Here is a 23,960-nt window from a genome sequence, read left to right as displayed (position 1 = left end):
ATAGACCAGCTAGGCAGGGCACAGTGGCTCACACCTGTAATCCCGGCACTTTAGGACACCGAGGCAGGCAGATCGCTTGAGCCCAGGTGTTTGAGACCAGCCTGGGAAACATGGTGAAACCCTGTCTCTACAAAAAAAAAAAAAACAGAAATTAACCAGGCATAGTGGCTATACCAACAGCACCTATAGATGCCAACAAGCACCTATAGTCCCAGCTGCTCGGGAGGCTGAAATGGGAGATTGATTGCGCCCGGGAGGTCAAGGCTGTAGTGCACTGTGATCGTACCACTGCTCTCCAGGCTACAGAGCAAGACCCTGTCTTAATTTTTTAAAAATAACAAATAGACTAGCTAGCTGTGTATGACTTTAAATTTATCCTAACAGGGTAAATATAAACCCTTGTATCCTGAAATAGATGTCATCCAAGGTCATGTTTTCATAATCCAGGTAATCTAAAGTAGTAGTTCTCAAGCTGTGGTGCCAAGATCAACCGCAGCATCTGAAACTTGTTAGAAGAAACACAGATTCTCAGGCCCCATGCTGAATCTTCTCAATCAGGCACTTGAGGTTGTGGCCCAGCAATCTGTTTTAATAAACCCTCCAGATAACTCTAATGAACCATTAAAATTTAAGAGCCATGGACCTAAAGAGAATCTTGGCCTGGGAAGGGAGCTACAGATGGGAACTACCTGGGCTCATTAGCTTTTTTTTTTTCCCCAAAAAAATCTTAAAGGAATGGTATTCTGACTGGCATTAGTAATGGCAGTCCTAAATAACTGGATGTTCTAATATTGCAAGTATACAGCATCTTTTAATTTATAGTAAATTCTTGTATATTAATTTTAAATTATGAACTCTAGTTAATAAAATTAATAAGTATTCTATTAAAGTCCACTTATGCTCTTAGTTCTATGTTTAGGACCTAAGGGTCACTACAACTGAAGTCCAGTAAAAGGTTCATAATATCAGTAACAGCAGACAGAGTGCAAAAGTGAAGAGAAGATGACGGGGAGAAAAGAGAGTCAATGGGAAAAAATCAAGACCAAAAACCAAAATTGTAGGAGGATATTCTCATCCTTACATGTAACTCTGACTCATTTATACAGTCAACAAAAATGACTCATTTTGGGTGCTTATGTTCCTTTCTCCCCAATGTCAAGCATTATAATTTTATAATTAAAAGCTTATATGGTGGCAGGCTGTAGAGATAAATAAGTTAAAAGAGCAGATTACACTATAATCCTAAAAAACTAGAGACAATATTTAGACTGGATATTTTTGCATTTTTAGCTTTCTGACTTTTAAAATTCAAGAGAAAAATAATAGGAAAGTATGTATCCAGCCAAACTATACTCCACAATAAAACAGCAATGCATACCCACAGTTATGTGCCAATATTATACAGCTCTGAAACTGGCAACAACTGACTCATTCTGGAAAGACTGATGGAAATTACATTTTTCTAGGAAGATACAAAGTCTTTCTAAAACTTCATTTCTACATTTGATTTTCCTTGCTCCTTGCTTCAGAACCCCAAAGCTTACTAAGGGAGCTTATCATTAAAAGCTATAAACAGGCTCCCAGCACTTTGGGAGGCTAAGGCGGGCAGATCATGAGGTCAGGAGTTCAAGACCAGCCTGGCCAACATGGTGAAACCCAGTCTACTACAAATACAAAAATTAGCTGGCCGTGGTGGTGCAGGCCTGTAATCCTAGCTACTCTGTAGGCTGAGGCAGGAGTACTGCTTGAACTAAGGAAGCAGAGCTTGCGGTGAGCAGAGATCACGCCACTGCACTCCAGGCTGGGCGACAAAGCGAGACTCCATCTCCGACAACAACAACAAAAAAAAGCTAAATAATTACTTTTAATATATACAGCTCTACAATTTCAGTTATCCAAATATTAATTCTGCTTTTAAAGAGGGTGCTTTCCCAACCCTTACACAGGACTGTAAGTGGACATTTGCAATGTGGATGGTTGTAGAAATTTTAAATAGGTAAAAAGCCTAAGTATACTTAGGTCAAAAGTGCAAAGTAACAGTACCTGGCAGCCAATTTATATACATCAGGAAGAGAAAGTGAACGAGTATGACATGTATATATCACAAAATATTTTTATACCATTTTAAATCAATAATGTATTTCATATTTTGTCAAAATGGCTTGTACAAGAAAAATATCATCAATAAGAAATATCACAAGAAAACTCGAGCTAAAACAAAATAAGATTTATGTACCTGAACCAGAGAAATGATATATGTGTGAATAATTTGCAAGGGGGCTCATGCCTGTAATCCCAGCACTCTGGGAGGCCAAGGCAGGTGGATCACAAGGTCAGGAGTTCGAGACCAGCCTGGTCAATATGGTAAAACCCCATCTCTACTAAAAATGCAAAAATTAGCTGGACGTGGTGGCAAGTGCCTGTAGTCCCAGCTACTCAGGAGGCTGAGGCAGGAGAATCGCTTGAACCCAGGAGGTGGAGGTTGTAGTGAGCCGAGATTGTACCACTGCACTCCAACCTGGGTGACAGAGCGAGACTCCATCTCAAAAAAAAAAAAAAAGAATTCATTTACATTACACTGTCTAGACTTTAGGTACACTCTTACCACCACAATGACTTTCTTAAATTCGTTGGTTGAGAGAAAAGATTAGAGTTTTCCTGCCTAATTTATTAACATGTTGGTTGATCCAAGAGATATTAGAGACGCAGGCATGGCATTTGGTGGAATAGTACAAAACAGAGAACCAACACCCTGAGACTGAAGTCCCACCTCCATTTTATTAAGTTTCTAGAATCAAAAACAAAATGCTAATCCTTACTGTGCTTCAAGATCTTTATTCATAAAAGTGGGACAATATTATTGTCCATGCCTATGTTACAAGAGTGCTAAAAGGATGAAAATGAGTAACAAATGGTCAGCATGCAAAAGCTTGGATATTTATGCCAGAAAATAAGGAGATCGTTAACTCCCAGGTTAATCTATGATCACTGAAATTAAACACCTTTCTTCATTTGGTTATAAGTAAATAATAAACTAATACATATATGCTTTTTTTCCTGTAGCTTGGTCATGTATTAACCTTTAAAAAAAAAAAAACAATAAATGAAGATGTATATTGTAACCCCTAGAGAAACCACCAAAAAACAGATTATGTGTCAGTAGGATACTTAAATTGCTACACTAAAAAAAAAATTGTTTAATACAAAGGAAAGCAGTATAGGAAGAACAGTAATAAAGAGACGAAACATAGAAAATACATAGCAAGGCTGGGCGTGGTGGCTCATGCCTGTAGTCCCAGCACTTAGGGAGGCCAAGGCGGGTAGATCACCTGAGGTCAGGAGTCCGGGACCAGACTGGCCAACATGGTGAAACCCCGTCTCTACTAAAAATGCAAAAATTAATTGGGCGTGGTGGTGCATGCCTGTAATCCCAGCTACTTGGGAGGCTGAGGTGGGAGAGTTGCTTGAACCCAGGAGGCAGAGGCTGCAGTGAGCCAAGATCATTCCACTGCAATCCAGTCTGGGCAACAGAGGAGACCCTGTCTCAAAAAAAAAAAAAAAAAAAAAAAAAACCACATAGCAAAATGGCAGAAAAATCTAGCCATATTGGTAATTACATTAAACTTTTGATCAAAGGGCAAAGATTTTTCAGTCTGGATTCAAAAGAATAAGCAAGATATGACTACTAAAAGTTACACTTTAAATTCAAAGATTCAAATAAGCTGAAAGTTTTACTTACAGAAAAATTTATAACCCAAACAATAAGCATAAGAGAACTAGAGTGACTATATATTAATATCAGGCAAAATAGACTTTAAAACAAAGAATGTTTCTAAACACAAAGAAATACACTGATACAGAAAAAGGAGCAATACAGCAGGGAAAAAAAAAAAAAAAAAAAAACCCCAACACTTGTAAGTGTTACATATTGAACAGCACAGCCACAAGATAAAAAAACAAAGTTTACACAAATGAAAGGACAAAAAGACAATTCAACAATTATAGTTAGAGATTTCAAGCTCCCCAAAAAATAACTCATAAAACATGTTGGTTAAAAAAAAATCCGTAAAGTTATATAAGATTTGAGTAAACTATCAATCAACTTGACCAAATTGATTTCTATAGAACACTTCACCCAGAAAACAGCAGAATACACAAGATCTTCAAATGCACAGGGAACATTCTCCAGAACAGACTGTATGTGAAAAATGTGGGGGCCCAGAGGGATGGGAATCAACTAATTTGAAAGAATTCTAATCATATAAAGTATGTTCTCTAAACACAATGAAATTAAATTAGAAATCGATGACAGAAAGATAAATGAAAAATCCCCTACACAACCCATAGATCAAAGAGGAAGATGCAAGGGAAATTAGAAAGTATTGTTAGTCCTTGCACAACACAGGTTTGAACTGTGCAGGTCCACTTACATACAGATTTTCTTCAATAACAGCTACATTGAGCATGCCTGCCTTTCCTGCCTCCCTTCTACCTCTGTCACACCTGAGACAACAAGACCAACCTCTCCTCTTCCTTCTCCTCCTCAGCCTACTCAGTGAAGAAAATGAGGATAAAGACCTTTAGGATGATCCATTTCCACATACTGGCAGATAAATATTTTGTCTTCATTATGGTTTTCTCATTTTCTTTTCTCTACCACACTTCATTGTAAGAAGACAGTATATAATAAATATGACATACAAAATATGCATTAATGGACTGTTTACATTATTAAGGCTTCCAGTCGACAGTAGGCTATTTGTAGTTAAGTTATGGGGGAGTCAAAAGTTATATGTGAATTTTTGACTGCACAGGGGGTCAGCGCCCCAGTCCCTGCATTGTTTAAGGATCAACTATATTTTCAGTTAAATAAAGATCCAATATATAAAAATTTGTGACACAGCTAATAACCTAAGCATCTACTTTATGAAACTAGAAAAAAGAAAAGAAAACTAAAAGCAGGAAGGAGAAAGTAAATAAAAATCAAAGCAAAAATAAATGAAACTGAACACAAAAAAATAGATAAAAATCAATAACATCAAAAGAAACCCTTGAAACTAATCAAAAGGTTAATAAAATTGGTAAGTTTCTAGCCAGATCAGTCAAGAAAAAAAGACATAAGACACAAATTATCAATAGTAAGAATGTAAGAGGGGCTATCTCTGCAGTTCCTACAAACAATACAAAGATAGTATAATGACACGACAAACAACTTGATGCCAATAAATTTGACAACTTACATGAAATGGACATATCCCTTAAAAGACAAACAACCAAAGCTCATAGAGAAAACACAGATAACCTGAATAGTTCTATATCTATTTAAAAACTTGAAATCATATTTAAAACCTTCCCACAAAGATTATTCGAGCCTGAAGGCATGTACCTTAGTGCCAGCTAAGAAGGAGCCTCAGGCTGGAGGATCACTTGAGCTCAGGAGTTCAAGGCTACCATAAGCTATGACTGGGCCACTGCACTCCAGCCTGGACAACAGAACAAGACCCCATCTCTAATTAATTAAATAAATGAATGAATGAATATAAATTTTTTTAAAAAATTTTAAAAATAGGCTGGGAGTGGTGGTTCATGCCTGTAGTCCCAGCACTTTGGGAGGCCAAGGTGGGTAGATCAGTTGAGACCAGGAGTTCGAGACCAGCCTGGGCAACATGGTGAAACCCTGTCTCTACAAAAAATACTACAACAACAACAAAAATTAGCTAGGCGTGGTGGCGCACACCTGTAGTCTCAGCTACTCGGGAAGCTAAGATGGGAAGATCACTTGAGCCAGGAGGTCAAGGTTTCAGTGAGCCAAGATCACACCACTGCACTCCAGCCTAGGTGACAAAGTGAGACCCTGTCTCAGTTTAAAAAAATAAAATTAAACTTAAAACCTTCCCACAAATAAACTTCTAGGCCCAAATGGCTTCACTGATGAATTTGACTAACATTTAATACCAAACTTTTGACACCAAAGCTAGACAAAAACTTTACAAGAAAACTACAGACCAATAACTCATGAACATAGATATAAAAATCCTTAACAAAATATTAGCAAACCAAAACCAATTAATATAAAAAGTATAATACTCCATGACCAAGTTATACCCCAGGGATAAAAAGTTGCTTTGATATTCAAAAACTAACACAATATATTACATTAGAGAATAAAGAGGAAAAACAATATAGCCATCTTAACAAACAGAAAAAGCATGTCACAAAATCCAATACCCATTCATGATAAAAATCTAACAAAAAGCATCTACAAAAAAAAATAATAAAACACACAAGTAACATATTTGTGAAAGGCCGAGTGCTTCTTTCCTAAGGTCAGGAAGAAGACAAGCAATCTGCTCTCACCCCTTCTTTCAACCTTGTATTGGAGGTCTTAGCCAGTGTAATAAGGGAAGGAAAAGAAATCAAAGGCAATATAGAAGAGAAAAGAAGTACAGCTCTCTTTATTCACACACAACATGAATGGGAAAGCAAAAAACCTTCAGGAATCTATAAAATTACTCCAAGTAATAAATTAAATTAGCAAGATTGCAGGATACACGATTAATATAAAAACCAACTGTACTTCTACATGCTCAAAACAATTGGAAATTGATTTAAAAAAAAAAAACTCACAATGGCATTAAATTAGTAATATACTTAACAAAACGTATGCAAGTCCCAGACCCTAAAAACTAAAAAATACTGGCATGAGAAACTAAAGAAAACCTAAGTTAATGGAGAGATACATATTCATGGATTGGAAGCCCCAATATTAAGATGGCAATTCTTCAAAAATTGATCTATATATTTGAAGCAATCTCAATAAAAATTCTGCCCTTTCAAAGAAAACACAGAGAACTTACAATAGACAAAGCAAGCTTTAAAAAGAAGGACAAAGTTAAAACCTTCCCAATACACCTCATTTTAAAACCTATTACAAAGTTGCAGTATGGTATTCACATGAGAGGCATACAGAGCAATGAAGTAGATTAAGTGTCCAGAAATAGATGCACATGTATATGGTCGATTCATTTTCAACAAAAGTGCCAACGTAATTCAATGTGAAAATGGGTTTTTTTGGTCAATAATGTTGGAACAACCAGATATTCAATGGAGAAAAAGTAGATATTGACCCTTTTTGTCACATTATACACAAAAAAATAATTCAAATGGATCACAATAATAAACAAAAAACTTACTGGAACATTGAGGCAAGTAAAGATTTCTTAGGACACAGAAAGCACAAACCATAAAAGAAAAAAATGATAAATTAGATTCCATCAAATTTAAAACTTCTAAGCTTCAAAAACCACCATTAAGAAAATAAAGCAGCCGGCCGGGCGCGGTGGCTCATGCCTGTAATCCCAGCACTTTTGGAGGCCAGGCGGGCAGATCACGAGGTCAGGAGATCGAGACCATCCTGGCTAACACGGTGAAACCCCGTCTCTATTAAAAAAAAATACAAAAAAATTAGCCAGGCGTGGCGACGGGCACCTGCAGTCCCAGCTACTCGGGAGGCTGAGGCAGGAGAATGGCATGAACCTGGGAGGCGGAGCTTGCAGTGAGCCGAGATCACGCCACTACACTCCAGCCTGGGGGACACAGCAAGACTCTATCTCAAAAAACAAACAAAACAAAACAAAAACAAAAACAAAAATAAAGAAAAGAAAGCCATAAAAAAGAATGAGTTCATGTCTTTTCCAGGGACAAGCATGAAGCTGGAAACCATCATTCTCAGCAAACTAACACGGGAATAGAAAACCAAACGCCACATGTTCTCATTCATAAGCGGGAGTTGTACAATGAGAACACATGGACAGAGGGAGGGGAACATTACATGCCGGGGCCTGTCAGGGGGTGCGGGGTTAGGTCGGGGGAGAGCATTAGGACAAACACCTAATGCATGTGTGGCTTAAAAACTAGATGAACGGGTTGATAGGTGCAGCAAACCACCATGGCACATATATACCTATGTAACAAACTTGCACGTTCTGCACCTGTATCCTAGAACTTAAAGTAAGATAAAAAAGAAAAAGAAAAAGTTGGGCCAGGAGCAGTGGCTGACGCGTGTAATCCTAGCACTCTGGGAGGGTGAGGTGAGATCACTTGAGGTCAGGAGTTCAAGACCAGCCTGGCCAACATGGTGAAACTCATCTCTACTAAAAATACAAAAAGTAGCTGGGCGTGGTGGCACACACCTGTAATCTCAGCTACTCAAGAGGCTGAGGCATGAGGTTGCAGTGAGTCAAGATTGTGCCATTGCACTCCAGCCTAGGTAACAGAGTGAGACTCCATCTCAAAAAAAAAAAAAAGAAAGAAAGAAAGAAAAGAAAAAGTTGATTAGGCATGGTGGCTCATGCTTATAATCCCAGCACTTTGGCTTTGGAAGGCCGAGGCAAGAGGGTCGCTTGAGCACAGGAGTTCAAAAACAGCCTGGACAACAAACAAAGCAAGACCCTGTCCCTCAAACAAACGAACAAACAAACAAACAAACAAATAAATAAATAAATAAATAAATAAGAAAATAAATAGCAAGCCACAGATTGAGAGAAAATATTTTCAAAACATATATCTAACAAAGGACTTCTATTCAGAATATATAAAGAACTCTTACAACTCAGGCAAGCAACTCATTTTTTTTTTTTAATGGGTAAAAGAGTTAACATTTCAAAAATGACAACAGCTGAATGGACAAACACACAAAAAGATGTTCAGAAACACTGGTCATTAAGGAAATACAAATTAAAACCACACTGAGATACCATAACAAAAACCTCTAGAATGGCTAAATTAACAAAACTGGCCATTAACAAATAATGGCAAGGATGTGACGTTAACTGGGATTCTCATGCATTGCTGGAGAGAATGCAAAATGGTACAACCACTGTGTAAAAGATTGGCAGTTTCTTAGAACGGTAACTACACACATGCTATATAGTCCAGCACTTCTACTCCTAGATATTTGTTCAAGAAAAATAAAAGTATATATTACTGTACTGGTACACAATGTTCAGAACATCTTTTTTGGTTTTTGCTTTTTTCCTTTTTTTGAGAAAGAGTCTTCTTGTTCTGTCGCCCAGGCTGGCACAATCTAGGCTAACTGCAACGTCCACCTCACAGGTTCAAGTGATTCTTGTGCCTCAGCCTCTCAGCCTCCCGAGTAGCTGGGATTACAGGTGTGTACCACCACACCTGGCTAATTTCTGTATTTTTAGTAGAGACAGGGGTTCACCATGTTGGCCAGGCTGGTCTTGAAATCCTGACCTCAAGTGATCCACCCGGCCTTGGCCTCCCAAAGTGCTGGCATTACAGGCGTGAGCCACCACACCTGGCCAAAACAGCTTTATTTTTAAAAGCCAAAACTTGGAGGCAACCCAAATGTCCATCAATATTTGTATGAATGGATAAGTAAACTGTGTTATATCCATACAATCGAATATACCTCAGGGGGAGAAAAAGGAACAAAGTGGATGAATTGCAAAACTAACATGTTAAGTGAAAGAAGGCAGACACAACAAAGTACTCACTGTATGATTCCTTTTATATAATATTCTAGAAAACACAAAACTATAGGGGCAGAAACTTGACCCTGGGTTTGCAGATGGGAGTGTGAATTGACTGTAAACACTCAGGGACAAGCTTTTCAAATATCTGAAAACTTGACTGTACCGGTAAATAACTTTACAAATACAATTTATTCGGTTTATTCAATTGTACACTTAAAATGGCCAAATTTTATGTTATGTGAATTATACCTCAAAAAAGCTATTTAAAAGAGTAGTTCAACTAGTATCTATTCTATTTTTTCTTTTGTGATTTAAATCCTATAAGTGTTTTTTTGTGTGTGGGGGGTGGTTTTTTATTGTTGTTGTTGTCGTCGTCGTTTTTTGAGATGGAGTCTCACCCTGTCACACAGGCTGGAGTGCAGTGGCGCAATCTCTGCTGACTGCAACCTCTGCCTCCCGGCTTCAAGCGATTCTCCTGCCTCAGCCCTAAAGCTAGATCTGTGAAGGCACAGATTTTTTTTTTTTTCTTGAGACGGAGTCTTGCTCTGTTGCCCAGGATGGAGTGCAGTGGCACTATCTTGGCTCACTGCAACTTCCTCTCCCGGGTTCAAGCGATTCTCCTGCCTCAGCCTCCCGAGTAGCTGGGATTACAGGCATGCAGCCACCATGCCTGTCTACTTTTTGTATTTTTAGTAGAGACGGGGTTTCACCATGTTGGCCAGACTGGTCTTGAACTCTTGATGTCAAGTGATCTGCCCACCTCTGCCTCCCAAAGTGCTGGGATTGCAGGCATGAGCCACCATGCCAGCCGTAATCCTATAGCCGGTTTTATCATTGCATTCATAAATAGGTATGGCATTTTTTAAAGGCTATATGGTTAAGCTACAGATGGAAGAAGAAATCATGATAATTTTATTCTATTAAATCAGGGTGTCCAACCTTTTGGCTTCCCTGCAGCATACTGGAAGAAGAACCGTCTTCGGCCAAGCATAAAATGCACTAACAATAGCTGATGATAAACAAACAAACAAAAATCATAATGTTTTAAGAAAGTTTATGAATTTGTGTCTCCATCTCAAAGCCATCCTGGGTCACATGTGGGCCACAGGTCGGATAAGCTTGTATCAGATTTTGTTTTACATGGTATGTTTTTACCCAGCCATTTGTTCTTCTTTATAATTTGTTCTAAATTTCAGTCTCATTTTCAATAGGCTTCCTCTCCTCCACCCAAGGCATTTGTTCATCCCCTCTGTTCCTACTCCTCCACTGAACACTCTAGAATTCTGGCTCTACTGTTAAATTCCTCTATCTTTCTCTGTGTCTCCAAACTGTTCCCTGAAGGCTCTCTGTACCTTCTAGTCATTCCATCAAAGAAGCTTTCCCTAGGATACTGCTCGCCCCTGCAGGGAGTGAGATCTCCACAGCCCATATACCTTACAAGTCCAGTATTGATGTTGGTGTTTTCTTCATTCATCAAAGTCATTTCTGGACCATGCTTCCTCTACCCCTCTTACAAAAATGCTTGTTCACCTGAGCTCAAATCAACAATATCACCTTCTACCAACTATTTCTCAACTGTCTATCTCTTCAGTCACTTTTCCCTCCTTCATTAAGACTTTACACCCATATCAGTCCTCCTCAACACCTCAAAGCTTGCCATTTAACAGCTTGATCTTTCTCTTCTTTGACCTCATTATCATTAAGCAAGTTCTCTTCCATTCTCATCATTTGTTTAATGTAAATCTTCCCTGTCAGACTAAGGTCCATGAAGATGGGGACCAGAGATGTCTGGTTCACTGCTAACCCCCAAGCAAAGAGCATAGTATATACTCTAGTTAAATAAGATTTTTTTTTTCATCCCCACTAAATACAAAAAATTGAAGCTACTGGCTGGGCACCATGGCTCATGCCTGTAATTTCTGCACTTTGGAAGCCCAAGGCAGGCAGATCGCCTAAGGTCAGGAGTTTGAGACCAGCCTGGAAAACATGGTAAAACCCCATCTCTACTAAAAATACAAAAATTAGCAGGGCATGGTGGCGCGTGCCTGTAGTCCCAGCCACTCAGGAGGCTGAGGCAGGACAATCACTTGAACCTGGGAGGCGGAGGCTGCAGTGAGCCGAGATGGTGCCACTACACTCCAGCTTGGGTGACAGAGCAAGACTCCGTCTCAAAAAAAAAAAAAAAAATTGAAGCTACTAGCAGGCCCACGTTGCTTACAAGAAAAACAACAAAGACAATGAACTATCTGGAAATCGTATCTAAAAAAATCAAACAAACAAAGGATGTTTTACCCAAGAAAGTATTAGTACTTTGAACAATTAAAGGAAATTAAACGTAATATATAAAAAGGCTGACAATTTTGAAACTTGAGATGAGGAATTGGCTCTGCTACTAATTAGTGGCTTTACTTAGTGTTCTCAGTCCTCTATTTTTACCTCATCTATAAATTTAAAAAGTTGGATCTTCTGAGTTCTAAACATTCTATTTCATTCATGTCAAATGGTGCCCCAGCATGCAAAAGGAGCCCAATAAGGATGTTATAAGATGGCAACCTGATGAGCCAGACCTGTCACAATCTGAACCAAGTTACCTTATTAAAAAAAAAAAAAATCTAAAAAATAATAATAATCTAAGAATACTAAGATCTAGCAGAGCTTCATAAATAATGGTGGGACTAGATCAGGGTTCAGCAAACTATGAACCCTGGGGCAGTATGTTTTTGTAAAGTTTATTGGAAGATAGCCACATTATTCATTTAAGTATTATCTATGGCTGCTTTCTTGCTATTAACAGCAGAGTTCCATAGTTGTGAAAGAGACTACATGGCCCACAGAGCCTAAAATATTTACTATTGGCTGGGTGTGGTGGCTCATGCCTGCAACCCCAGCACTTTGGGAGGCCAAGGTGGAAGGACCACTTGAGCCCAGGAGTTTGACACTAGCCTGGGCAACATAGTGAGACCTAGTCTCTACAAAATAATAATATAAAAATGTTAAAAAAAAAAAATTATATATATATATATATATTTGCTATCTGGCATCTTAAGAAAAAGTTTGCTGACCCTAAACGATCTATAAGGTTCATTTAACATTCTTATATGCTGGCAATGAAAAAAAGAACTGCAGTAAAACACTCTTAAATGGAAGACAGCAATAAAAAAGGAATAAGGCATGAGGAGAGAGAACAATTCAAACAAGATCAAAATTCACCTCCCAGTGATAACACTAACTTCTCTTTTTAAGCCAGTGCATGGCTTATCTTCCAGTCACTGAAACCTTCTATTCCAAGAATATACAAGATTAAACAAGCATTAGCGATTTAACACTCACCTGCCTTCCTTAACTTTTTCTGCATTCCCTTGACATATGTAGTTTTCAATGTAACCATCGCTGCAGTTGATTTTTGACCAATCTGGATCACAAACATCCAAGAAGTGAGGCCGCAGTCTGCCTATTGAATACTTGGCAATGTCAGTCAGGGACTGACTAGCAGCTGCACCAAATAAAAAGGTTCCAATGGCTTTGTAAATAGTGGCTATGTAGTTATTCCTGATAAAGGAATTTGAGTGCAAAAGGTTACAGTAAACAGACAGGGTTTCTCCAAGAATCATCTGAAAAAGAAACAGAAAAATAACATGTTAAAGTAGCAAGCAGGCACTTTAAACAAAACGAAACATAGTGGGGAAGAAGGAAATGGTAAATCACAAAAAGATCTTTGTTTTAAAAACTGTCCCAGCCCCTTTTTTCTTTACAATGGAGTCAACTTCAGATATCCAATTCTAAACCACAAAAAAGGTGTCTTATCAATGGTGAACATTACTCACAACGCCATGGCTGGGCCAAAAACATATCATTGCTTACCTAAAATAACAAGATCGTATTTTTTTTCTTGTATTCAAATAAACAGAGTTTTAAAAAGTACAAAGAGATATATCCTGGAGGACAAAAACTATGGCTTGTCCAAAAAACAAACTTCCGGCTGGGCATGGTGGCTCATGCCTGTAATCCCAGCACTTTGGGAGCCCAAGGCGGGTGGATCACCCAAAGTCAGGAGTTCGAGACCAGCCTGGCCAACATGGTAAACCCTGTCTCTACAAAAATTACAAAAAAACAACCAGGCATCGAAGAAGGTGCCTGTAATCCCAGCTACTTGGGAGGCTAAGGCAAGAGAATCGCTTGAACCTGGGAGGCGGAGGTTGCAGCGAGCCGAGATTGTGCCATTGCACTCCAGCGTGGGCAACAAGAGCAAGACTCCATCTCGATAAATACATACATACATACTTCCCCAATCAGAAACTCCTGTGTATAAGTACTTTTACCTGACAGAGTCTTCATTTTTCTCAAATATTCCTTTGAATCAAAGACATCCATCATATTAAAAAGGGTAAAATCATTTCAGGGAGGATTGCTAGAGGATACAGAGGGCAGGGATTTAGCTAACAGGATATACCAGTCCTGCCTTCCAGGTGACCTCTGCTGGAGGCCCAAGGGGTGGGATGGGACTCTTAGTCACTAATTTAAAAGTATAAAAAGGTTTCTGATGCTTTACAAGTTAACAAACCAGTATCCTGAGAATTCAAAGAATACTGAATGGCAACATTATAAATCGTAACATTTGCTATTAAAAAAGACAGTAAGACTCTAGATACCTGAGACCAAAATAAACAGCTAAGGCCAGGCACTGTGGCTCAACTCCTGTAATCCCAGCACTTTGGGAGGCAGAGGCAGGTGAATCATTTGAGGTCAGGAGTTCGAGACCAGCCTGGCCAATATGGTGAAACCCCGTATCTACTAAAAATACCAAAAATTAGCCAGGAGTGGTGGCAGGCGCCTATAATCCCCAGCTACTTGGCAGACTAAGGCGGAAGAATCGCTTGAACCTGGGAGGTGGAGGCTGCAGTGAGCCAAGATGGCGCCACTGCACTCCAGCCTCGGCGCGACACAGCAAGACTCCATCTCAAAAAAATAATAATTAAAAACAACAACAACAACAACAAAAACCACTTAAACACAGAATAGTCTGAACAGTGGGTTTGCTAATCTGTGTGGAGAGAATATAAGTAGCAAAGCTTGACTTGAAATACATTACTAGTTTCTCTACTTCACCTTAAATTTATATAAACAATTTTATAAAGCATTCAAACATTTCCATTTAATGAGGATCAACTGTCTTCAGGGTAAGTCTTACCATAAGTAAAATAAATGGTTGCTTCCTGAAAGGGATTTCAAGAATCTGATACCTAAAATCCTTTCCTTATTCTGGCTCAATGACTCCTAGAGTTCCATAATTAGAATGTTATAACTTTGACAATGAGACTCTGAACTCTACAAGGTAAGGAGGATTTCTTAATTGCTGAACAGAAACCTCCTATCACCAGAGTGACCTAAACAAAGTAGGTGGTCAATAAATTTTAGTGGAAGGTGCTGCCTTGGGTAAACAGCAAATGCCCTTAGTTTACACGTTAAGCCCCATAAAAATACAGTTCTAATTATAGTCCTTAATGTGAATGAATTAATCAGATTCTTTTCTGAGAACAGGTCACAGGAGAGGAAAACTATACGTACTTCCAGGAATGCCATTCCTTTACAATTTTGCTTAGGGTTATCCCTGACTGCCAACAGAAGAGCCCTTTCCATTTCAGTATACATTGCCTCCTTACGCCAGGAAGGGGTCCCAGTATTTCCTCACAGATTAGTAGCCAGAAAGAACTTACCTAACATTTCATTTTGGAATTAATCTTTGATTCTTGAAAACATATCAAGTATATTAATCAACCACAGTTTTAGCAGTTGAAACTTCCACATCTCAGGTATCAGCTGTTCTTCCACATCTCAGCTATCAGCTGGCACTCGACTATTTTCCAAAAGCAGGTAGTATGTTTTGTGAGTCTTCCTAGTCATAATCATCATAGTTTATGGCCACCCAAATCCTGGCTCTTGCCAGTGATGACAGAAAATGAGTTTGCTAGGAATATTCAGAATACTGGGCACAGATTAAAAGCTGATCTTCAGAAGCAGTGTAAGCTGAAACTTAACCATTAATACTGGGAATGCAGGGAAGTCTCTAACGCCAGCAAATGCTAGGTTAACTTACATCACTGAGAGAAGCAGACAATAGAGGAGTTCTAAATTAATTCTTCTGAATTAAATGCAGAGATGTGTCTGCCCATTTGATCCACACAAGATAGCCATATTGTTTTGTTTCATTTCAATTCCTTATCCTGACCTTTGAGCCATTTATGCCAATTCTTAACCTTTCATGAAGTCAACAGCTAAGCCAAGTGTGGCCTAATCCTAAAACTGAGATTATTTATAATGTATTATTTACTCAGATTCTAGGATATGATAAATTATCAAAGAAATAAAAATAATGTTTGGAGGAGTAAAACAATACTTATGAAGTTCAAAGCTAATAATTATCTAAATCAGAGTGATTCAACCTTTTTAAACCTGTCTCCCATAGTATTCTCTTACCATCCCCTTTAAATCTCCATCAACCAAGATAGTTTTATGTTTCTACACTGTCCCTATGATTTTGTGTCTTTCATTCAGGGCCCATCTTCCCAAAAGAACAGTCTAAAATCAATGGCACATCTCCACATCTTCTTCTCCCTCCTAAATATCTCTAACCACTTCCATTTCCTTTATTCTACTGATTTTTTCACAAAAGTCAAAATTGTCTCATCCGATCAAACAGATTTTCTTTTTTTCTTTTTTTTTTTTTTTTTTTTTTGAGACACAGTCTTGCTCTGTTGCCCAGGCTAGAGTGCAGTGGCACAATCTCGGCTCACTGCAACCTCTGCCTCCCAGGTTCAAGCGATTCTCCTGCTTCAGCCTTCTGTGTAGCTGGGATTACAGATGTCCACCACTGCGCCCAGCTCATTTTTGTCTTTTTAGTAGAGAAGAGGTTTCACCATCTTGACCAGGCTGGTCTTGAACTCCTGACTTTGTGATCCACCCACCTCGGCCTCCCAAAGTGCTGGGATTACAGGAGTGAGCCACCGCACCCAGCCAGATCAAACAGATTTTTATCAACTCTCACTTACTTTAACTTCTCGGTACATTTGACTTCACTGACCACTTCCTCCTTATTGAAATTATCCCATGTCTTCTGAGAAACTATAATAATCCTGGTTCTCTACCGGCCAGGTTCCCTCAATCACTCATTTATTAATGAATCATTTGCAACTCATGTCAAGGCCCTGGTGTGCAATCTCAATCATGGCGATTTTTTTAAATAAATGATTTACTTTCTAGTAAACAAAGTTAAATGTATACAAGTCTAACTGAGCATTGCCTGAAAGAGGCTGAGTTAATGAATAAAATAGAATTATGTTAATTTAGCACATAAGGCTGGGCATGATGGCTTACACCTATAATCCCAGCACTTCGGGATGTTGAGGCAGGATGGTTGCTTGAACCCAGGAGTTTGAGACACAAGCCTGCACAACTCAGAGAGATCGTATCTCTTAAAAAAAAAAATGTAATTAGCCGGTTGTGGTGGTGCACACCTGTGGTCCCAGCTCCTCAGGTGGCTGAAGCAGGAGGATCACTTAAGCCCAGGAGGTCGAGGCTGCAGTGAGCTCTGATCACACCACTGCACTCCAAGCCTGGGTGACAGAGAAAGACTCTGCCAATCAATTAATCAAAACATACATATATAAAACCACTGCCCTAAGCAATGTTTGTTTTCAGTGATACTGTAGAGATGAATAACAGTGCGTTTAAACAATCAGTTCTTTTTAAAGCAGTCTGTACTCATCTATTAATTTACTTGCCATTTTATTAAATGTAAAGATAACTTTCTCACAGGGTATGTTGAGAGAGTACAGAATAGGCCGGGCACAGTGGCTCACACCTGTAATCCCAGCACTTTGGGAGGCTGAGGCGGGTGGATCATGAGGTCAGGAGCTCAAGACCATCCTGGCCAACATAGTGAAACCCCATCTTTACTAAAAATACAAAAATCAGCTGGATGTGGTGGCGGGCGCCTGTAATCCCAGCCACTTGGGAGGCTGAAGCAAGAGAATCGCTTGAACCCAGGAGTCAGAGTTTGCAGTGAGCCAAGATTGCGCCACTGCACTCCAGCCCAGGCAACACAGCGAGACTCTGTCTCAAAAAAAAGAAAGAAAAGAAAAGAAATAGCAAAGAATTCCAAGTTAATGAAATATAATTCATGAGTTTTTGCTAACTAAGCATTTTGTCAAGCCCTGTATAGGCCGTGCACATCAACACAGCGCCCAGCAATCAGTGGCCTGCTCTACTGCAGCCCTCCAGGCTAGAGCAAATTCCTGTAGTTCTGTTTGCATGGCATCCTTTTTACTGAGACCAAAAAAAAGGGCAGAATTGAAAGACAAGTCTATTTCTAGCACTGTTTATTTGAATATTTGAATCCTGTCTGAAATTGGCTATTTGCAACTAAAGTCCTACTAAAAATGTCATATTTAATTGCTTAGCAATCACTCAGAAACATATATACTTTTTTAAAAAAGACCCTACTTCCTCCTTAATGGAAGAATTATAGACTTGGCTTTCTTTTAGCAGTAAAAATTCAGTGTAAAAAATTGTCTAGATTAAAAGAATACCTGATTTCTTAAAACTTCCCCGTATTTCGGGAGAGTCACCAACATTACTGTGTAATTACTCTATAGTTCCTTCATACAGTTTCATTCAGGCACCTAGGACATGCTGGGCTCCATGCCAGGCGGTGAGGACACGAAGATGAACAAGATATCATCTCTGCTTTCAAGGAGCTCACAGTCTTATAAAACAAGTATCTGTATAGCAAAGGTTTTCTTTTATTAATTATGCACCACAAATTACAAGTTAACTTTCAGTGCTAATAAAGTATTATGATCATTCTTAAGACATTTCTAAATTAAGAAGCTTTTCTTTTTTTAAAATAAACTCCAAAAACAGACATGATATACATGCTGTCATCTTTGGCCTATCTCCTGGATACAACTATATATTTTTTTTAATTTAAAAAAAAATGTGTGTGTGTGTGTGTGTGTTTGAGAGAGGGTCTCACTCTGTTGCCCAAGCTGGAATGCCGTGGTGCAATCATGGTTCACAGCAGCCTCAACTTCCTGAGCTCAAGGGATCCTCCTGCTTCAACCTTTTGAGTAGCTGGGACTACAGGCTCCTGCCCACCGTGCCTGGCCTTTTTTTTTGAAGCGGGGGTGAGTTGGGGGGTGGATATAGGCAGCAGTCTTGCTATGCTACCCAGGTTGGTCTCATACTTTGGGGCTCAAGTGAGCCTCCTGACTTGGCCTCCCAAATGCTGGGATTAAAGGCATAAGCCACCACATCCAGCATATTTTCTGGTTTTTTGTTGTTTTTTTTTTTCCAGACGGAGTCTCATCGTGTCACCCAGGCTGGAGTACAATGGTGCAATCTCGGCTCACTGCAACCTCCGCCTCCTAGGTTCAAGTGATTCTCCTGCCTCAGCCTCCTGAGTAGCTGGGATTACAGGTGTGTGTCACCACACCCAGCTAATTTTTGTATTTTTAGTAGAGGTGGGGTTTCGCCAGGTTGACCAGGCTGGTCTCGCACTCCTGACCTCAGGTGATCTGCCCGCCTCGCCTCCCAAAGTGCTAGCATTACAGGCGTGAGTCACTGCACCCAGCCTTCTGCTTATAAAGCAGAAGATTTATAAGAGATTATAAAAATCATGTAGTCCAGTCAATAGTCTTATCCCTAGACACATTCTTTAAGCATTTCTACCTGAAATACTGGAAAACAACAGTTACTATTTTAGTTTAAGACTCAGTCTTGCATTCAGTACCAGTAAAAATTCTTTCATATTCACTACTAATCATATATAGAACTACAGCTTTTCTCTCCTGTGTATATTATCTAAAAATTATTTAAAGTAAGCATGCATTATATAAAGTTTTAACATCACTTAGCAATTTTTCTTTTCTAGAACTCAGTACAGAGGGAGAGTCAAAAACAGTAGGTACATACACACAGATACAATAAATTATAAAATGATATCCTATGTATAAAGTATGCTAGAATCATATTGCTATAACATTCAACTATTGATCACAAGATTATTAAAACAATAACAAATTAGAGTTCTAACAATCACAGTGACATGGAAAAGATTAGCATAAAATCTATACATATCCAGCAAGGTTCTTTTCATTTTTTTTTTTTTCTGTTTTTTTTTAAGATGGGATGTTGAAGTGTTGTCTGGGCTGGAGTATAATGGCTATTCACAGATGTGATCACCACATACTATAGTCTTCAACTGGGAGACTCAAGCAATCCTCCAGCCTCAGCCTCTTGAGTAGCTGGGACTACAGGCATGTCACCGTGCCTGGCTCTTATAATTACACACTGTTATTTTTTGACTCCACTTAAAATAGCTGAGATTATCTTGATCAAATAAACCATCAATTAAAGGTTAAAAAAGCACACATTGTTTTTGGAGGGTTATACATTTAAGCATTAAAAGAATAACAGAAAATTAAGCCAAGGCCCAATAGTTACAAACTTGGAAAAGTGGATTTAACTTACAACGATAATACTGAATGGAATGATTATTCCACCTAATAACGCATAAGGTATGGTGTCTTCTTTGTAAGGGTACTTGATGGACTCATCATTACAGAATACTCCTCGTTGGAAGGGGGTATGCCTTGAAGTAAGAATTGCAAAAGGCAATCCAGCTAGCAAAAGGGAATAAATGAAAATATCATTAAAAAAGAAATACCAAAACTAATTAATGTCAATAATTATCCCAGAGACTCTGCTTAAAAATGCATTTGCCATGAAAATAAGTGAGAGCACATGTAAAAAAGGAAATGCAGCAATGCATGCAACAGAAGTTGGAAAGATTACAGTTTTAAGATAAAGATGTTTTGTCTACAGCAAACAAAGCATTCAAATCCTCTATTAACCAATTTAATAAAGAATTATCTTTCCTTTGTTTCTGTCCAAACACACTAAACGGATTTTGGGAAAATCTCTTCTCACGTCCTTGTTGTCATTTAATCGCCAGGTTTCTAACACTACTTCAAAACCAATTTTTCATGGGCTTCACTTCCAAAAAGAAAACATTTTAGCATTCCACATTTGGATAGGTCATTGTCACTGGCTAAGCTATCAGAGTATCTAAATAAAACTTTATCCACTCATTTCTGTATTGTCTATAGCAGCCTGAAAGCTGCTATAAAAAGAAGAATCTGAACGTAAAGTTTTTTTTTTTTTTTTTTTTTGAGACAGGGTCTCATTCTGTTACCCAGGCTACAGTGCCATGGCACGATCATAGCTAAGTGCAGCCTCGATCTTCTGGGCTCAAGCTATCCTCCTGCTTCAGCTTCTTGAGCAGCTGGGACCACAGGCACACACCACCATGCCAAGCTAGTTTTTTGTTTTGTTTTGCTTTAATTTTTTAGTAGAGATGAGGTCCAGCTATGTTGCCCAGGCTGGTCTTGAACTCCTGAGCTCAACTGATCCTATGGCCTCAGCCTCCCAAAGTGCTGGGATTACAGATGTGAGCCATTGCACCCAGCCCTGAGCTTAGTTTCTTAAGATGATGATGGAGTCAAGCACAAAGGCACCTAACAGAGAGCACTGTTTTTATCATCAGTGTTTTCTGTAAAGATCATGTCTTATACTCACCTCCTAAAATGCCAATTTTTTGCCTAAATGTGAACTTCAAGAATTCAATTATCCTTTACTTCACTGAACTTGACCTACTGATTAATACTACAGCATACTAACTAGTATTGTGTTGTAGGAGATGCAGGTTAGCAGAAACCCTCCACGTGAGATCTGCTTTAAGACTGACCCAGGCCTGAAACGCTCTCTCCCTAAGTGATCCATGTCCCTGCAGTAATACCATAACCACTAAGCTAACACACTCACTGCAGAAGTGTTGCTTCTCTGTGAAGCACCAAAACTTGATGACCGTTTGCAGTTCTCATTAACCCCACTAAGGCCCTAAAGGCTAAATGACAACCAAGCCTCTGCCACTCTGCCTGAGTGTATTTACCACAAATATCAAATCTGTTCAATCTATTATAAGAGCTAAAAAGGAGAAGCACACGAAATCACATTTCTTTCACTCTTAGCTCTTTTATTGATCTTCCCATTTTTCATTCAGACACTGAATACATGAACCAAAGCTTAGTTCTCTGTATTAGTCAATTTGCCAATAGTTGTCACCCCTTTAAAAAGTCTTTACGATGCTACAAGGTTCCCAAAGCTATACTCCTAGTAATGCTATGCCTTAAAAGAAAAAAAAAAAAAAAAAACTAAACTAGAGCTGACCTTGCTGACACTTATACTGGCCCTCATATCCCAATTCAGACTATCCTCTGATTCACCAAATAGTTTTCATTCATAGGAATGGGATAAAATGGCCAAGTTTTCAATACATATACCATGGTTACAATATAACTTCAAAAGAATTTGCACAAATTTTTGCACTTATCAGCACTGTGGAGGTAAATACACAGGACTGTGATTTTATTATTGGTTGCCCCATACAGTAACTAAATGCTTAGCCCCCTAATCAATAACCATACTCTAACTCAATGAGCAAATTTATTTTGTACATAAAAATAACCGCTACTTCTTTTTTCTTTTCTTTTTTTTTTGAGATGGTGTCTTGCTTTGTTGCTCAGGCTGGGGTGCAGTGACAGAATCTTGGCTCACTGCACCCTCCACTTCTAGGACTCAAGCAATTATCCTGCCTTAGCCTCCCAAGTAGCCAGGACTACAGGCACCCGCCACCACGCCAGGCTAATTTTTGTATTTTTAATAGAGAAGGGTTCTGCCATGTTGGCCGGGCTGGTCTCAAACTCTTGACCTCAAGTGATCCACCCAGCTCAGCCTCCCAAAGTGTTGAGATTATAGGCATGAGCCATAGTGTCCAGCCAAAGAACCACTATCTCTATAATCCAATTCAGTCTACACAAAAGAATGGAAACTTTTACTGTCTACAAAGCATATTTCTGAATTGGTTGCATTTTCCAATAAACGTTTCTTTCTTTCGGAATAGTATATTTAGTATAGAAATTAAATTCATGGACATGGTGGCATGCGCCTGTAGTCCTGGCTACTTGGGAGGCTGAGGCAGGAGAATCACTTGAACCTAGGAGGTGGAGGTTGCAGTGAGCCGAGACTGTGCTACTGCACTCCAACCTGGGTGACACAGCGAGACTCTGTCTAAAAAAAAAAAAAAAAAAAAAAAGACAGAAACTAAATTCACATATAATAGGATTAGAGTCCAAAACTCACTAGGCTGTGTGTCCTTATTCTCAGAGAAAACATATAGGCCCAAATACACAGGCCCAAATGTATTTAGAAATGCTTTTACCATGTATGCCATTAATATTAAGGGTTTTTTCCCCCCAACCACAAAAACCATGTTAGAAATTATTCTTAGATTTAGAAAAAAAGTTTGTGGGTATTTTTCAGGATACTAGGGGAACAAAATAAAACCATATACAAAGGATAATAGCCCATTTAAAAAAATAACCACTGTGCAAGGAATTCCGCTAGGTGCTACCAGGAATACAAATTGAATAAGACACAGTACGTAATTATAGCTGAGAATAAACTGAGGTTCAAAGAACTCTGAGTGTTCAAAAGAAAAGGAGAGGTGGTGATGCCTCTGAGTATGATATTCGATAAGCCAGTGGTTGTGACAGTCTGCATCTCAGCAGAAGGGGTCTAGGACAGAGACAAAGATTTGGGGATATAAAGGGTCTCTAAAGTCACAGAGGTACAAAACACTGTACAGGATGTATATAAAGAGAAAAGAAGTGGAGGGTGAGGCACAGAGCAACAGCAGAGGAAGAAGAGGAGAGGAAGAAGATTCACTAAGGCAGACTTGAGTGGGGTAAGGGCAGGTCAGGAGACAGCGACCTCATCGTGGCCACATTAGAAAGAGAGGGCATTCAAGAGGTGGAGGTTGGTCCACAGTGCCCAATATGGCGTCCAATGGGATTTCAATTGCCAGTCTTAGTAAAAGAGGTTTTAATAAGAAAGGGTAACACACAGACTGCAAGTTTTGGTAAGAAAATATGAGAAAATAAGCATGAATCTACCACAAATGCACACTATTCTGTTGAGAGAATCAAGAAAAGAGGTTGCCAACACCAAAGACCTTAGAAATATTTTTAAATTGATAATAAATAATAGCCAATATTTGCCATTCCTCAAATACGCCCATGAGGTTGTTTTTTTTTTTTTTTTTTTTTTTTTTTTTGAGACAGAGTTTTGCTCTTGTCGCCCAGGCTGGAGTAAAATGGTGTGATCTCGGCTCACTGCAACCTCCACCTTCCAGGTTCAAGTGATTCTCCTGCCTCGGGCTCCAGAGTAGCTGAGATTACAGGTGAGCACCACCATGCCCAGCTAATTTTTTTGTATTACTAGTAGAGATGGGGTTTCACCATGTTGGCCAGGCTAGTCTCAAACTCCTGACCTCAGGTGATCCAC

The 23,960-nt window shown here is 39.0% G+C and overlaps 1 protein-coding gene across 2 annotated transcripts in view; it reads right to left on the bottom strand.

Moving 5' to 3' along the window:
• LOC105499389 (phospholipid phosphatase 1) overlaps nt 1–23,960 on the bottom strand; it is a 105,561-nt gene that overhangs the window by 26,458 nt on the left and 55,143 nt on the right. Inside the window, exons 2-3 of one of the 2 annotated variants that reach the window (XM_071098923.1) lie at nt 20,028–20,179; nt 12,831–13,111 (exon numbers count right to left, since the gene is read on the bottom strand). In XM_071098923.1, the coding sequence (XP_070955024.1) occupies nt 12,831–13,111; nt 20,028–20,179 (433 nt within the window). The remainder of the gene's footprint in view (nt 1–12,830; nt 13,112–20,027; nt 20,180–23,960) is intronic. The other variant, XM_071098922.1, reaches the window with a different exon arrangement.

The sequence above is a fragment of the Macaca nemestrina genome, chromosome 6 (assembly GCF_043159975.1).
Source record: "Macaca nemestrina isolate mMacNem1 chromosome 6, mMacNem.hap1, whole genome shotgun sequence".
Lineage (NCBI taxonomy): Eukaryota > Metazoa > Chordata > Mammalia > Primates > Cercopithecidae > Macaca > Macaca nemestrina.
Note: the sequence above shows the minus strand (reverse complement) of the source record. Positions and strands in the feature narration are given on the sequence as shown.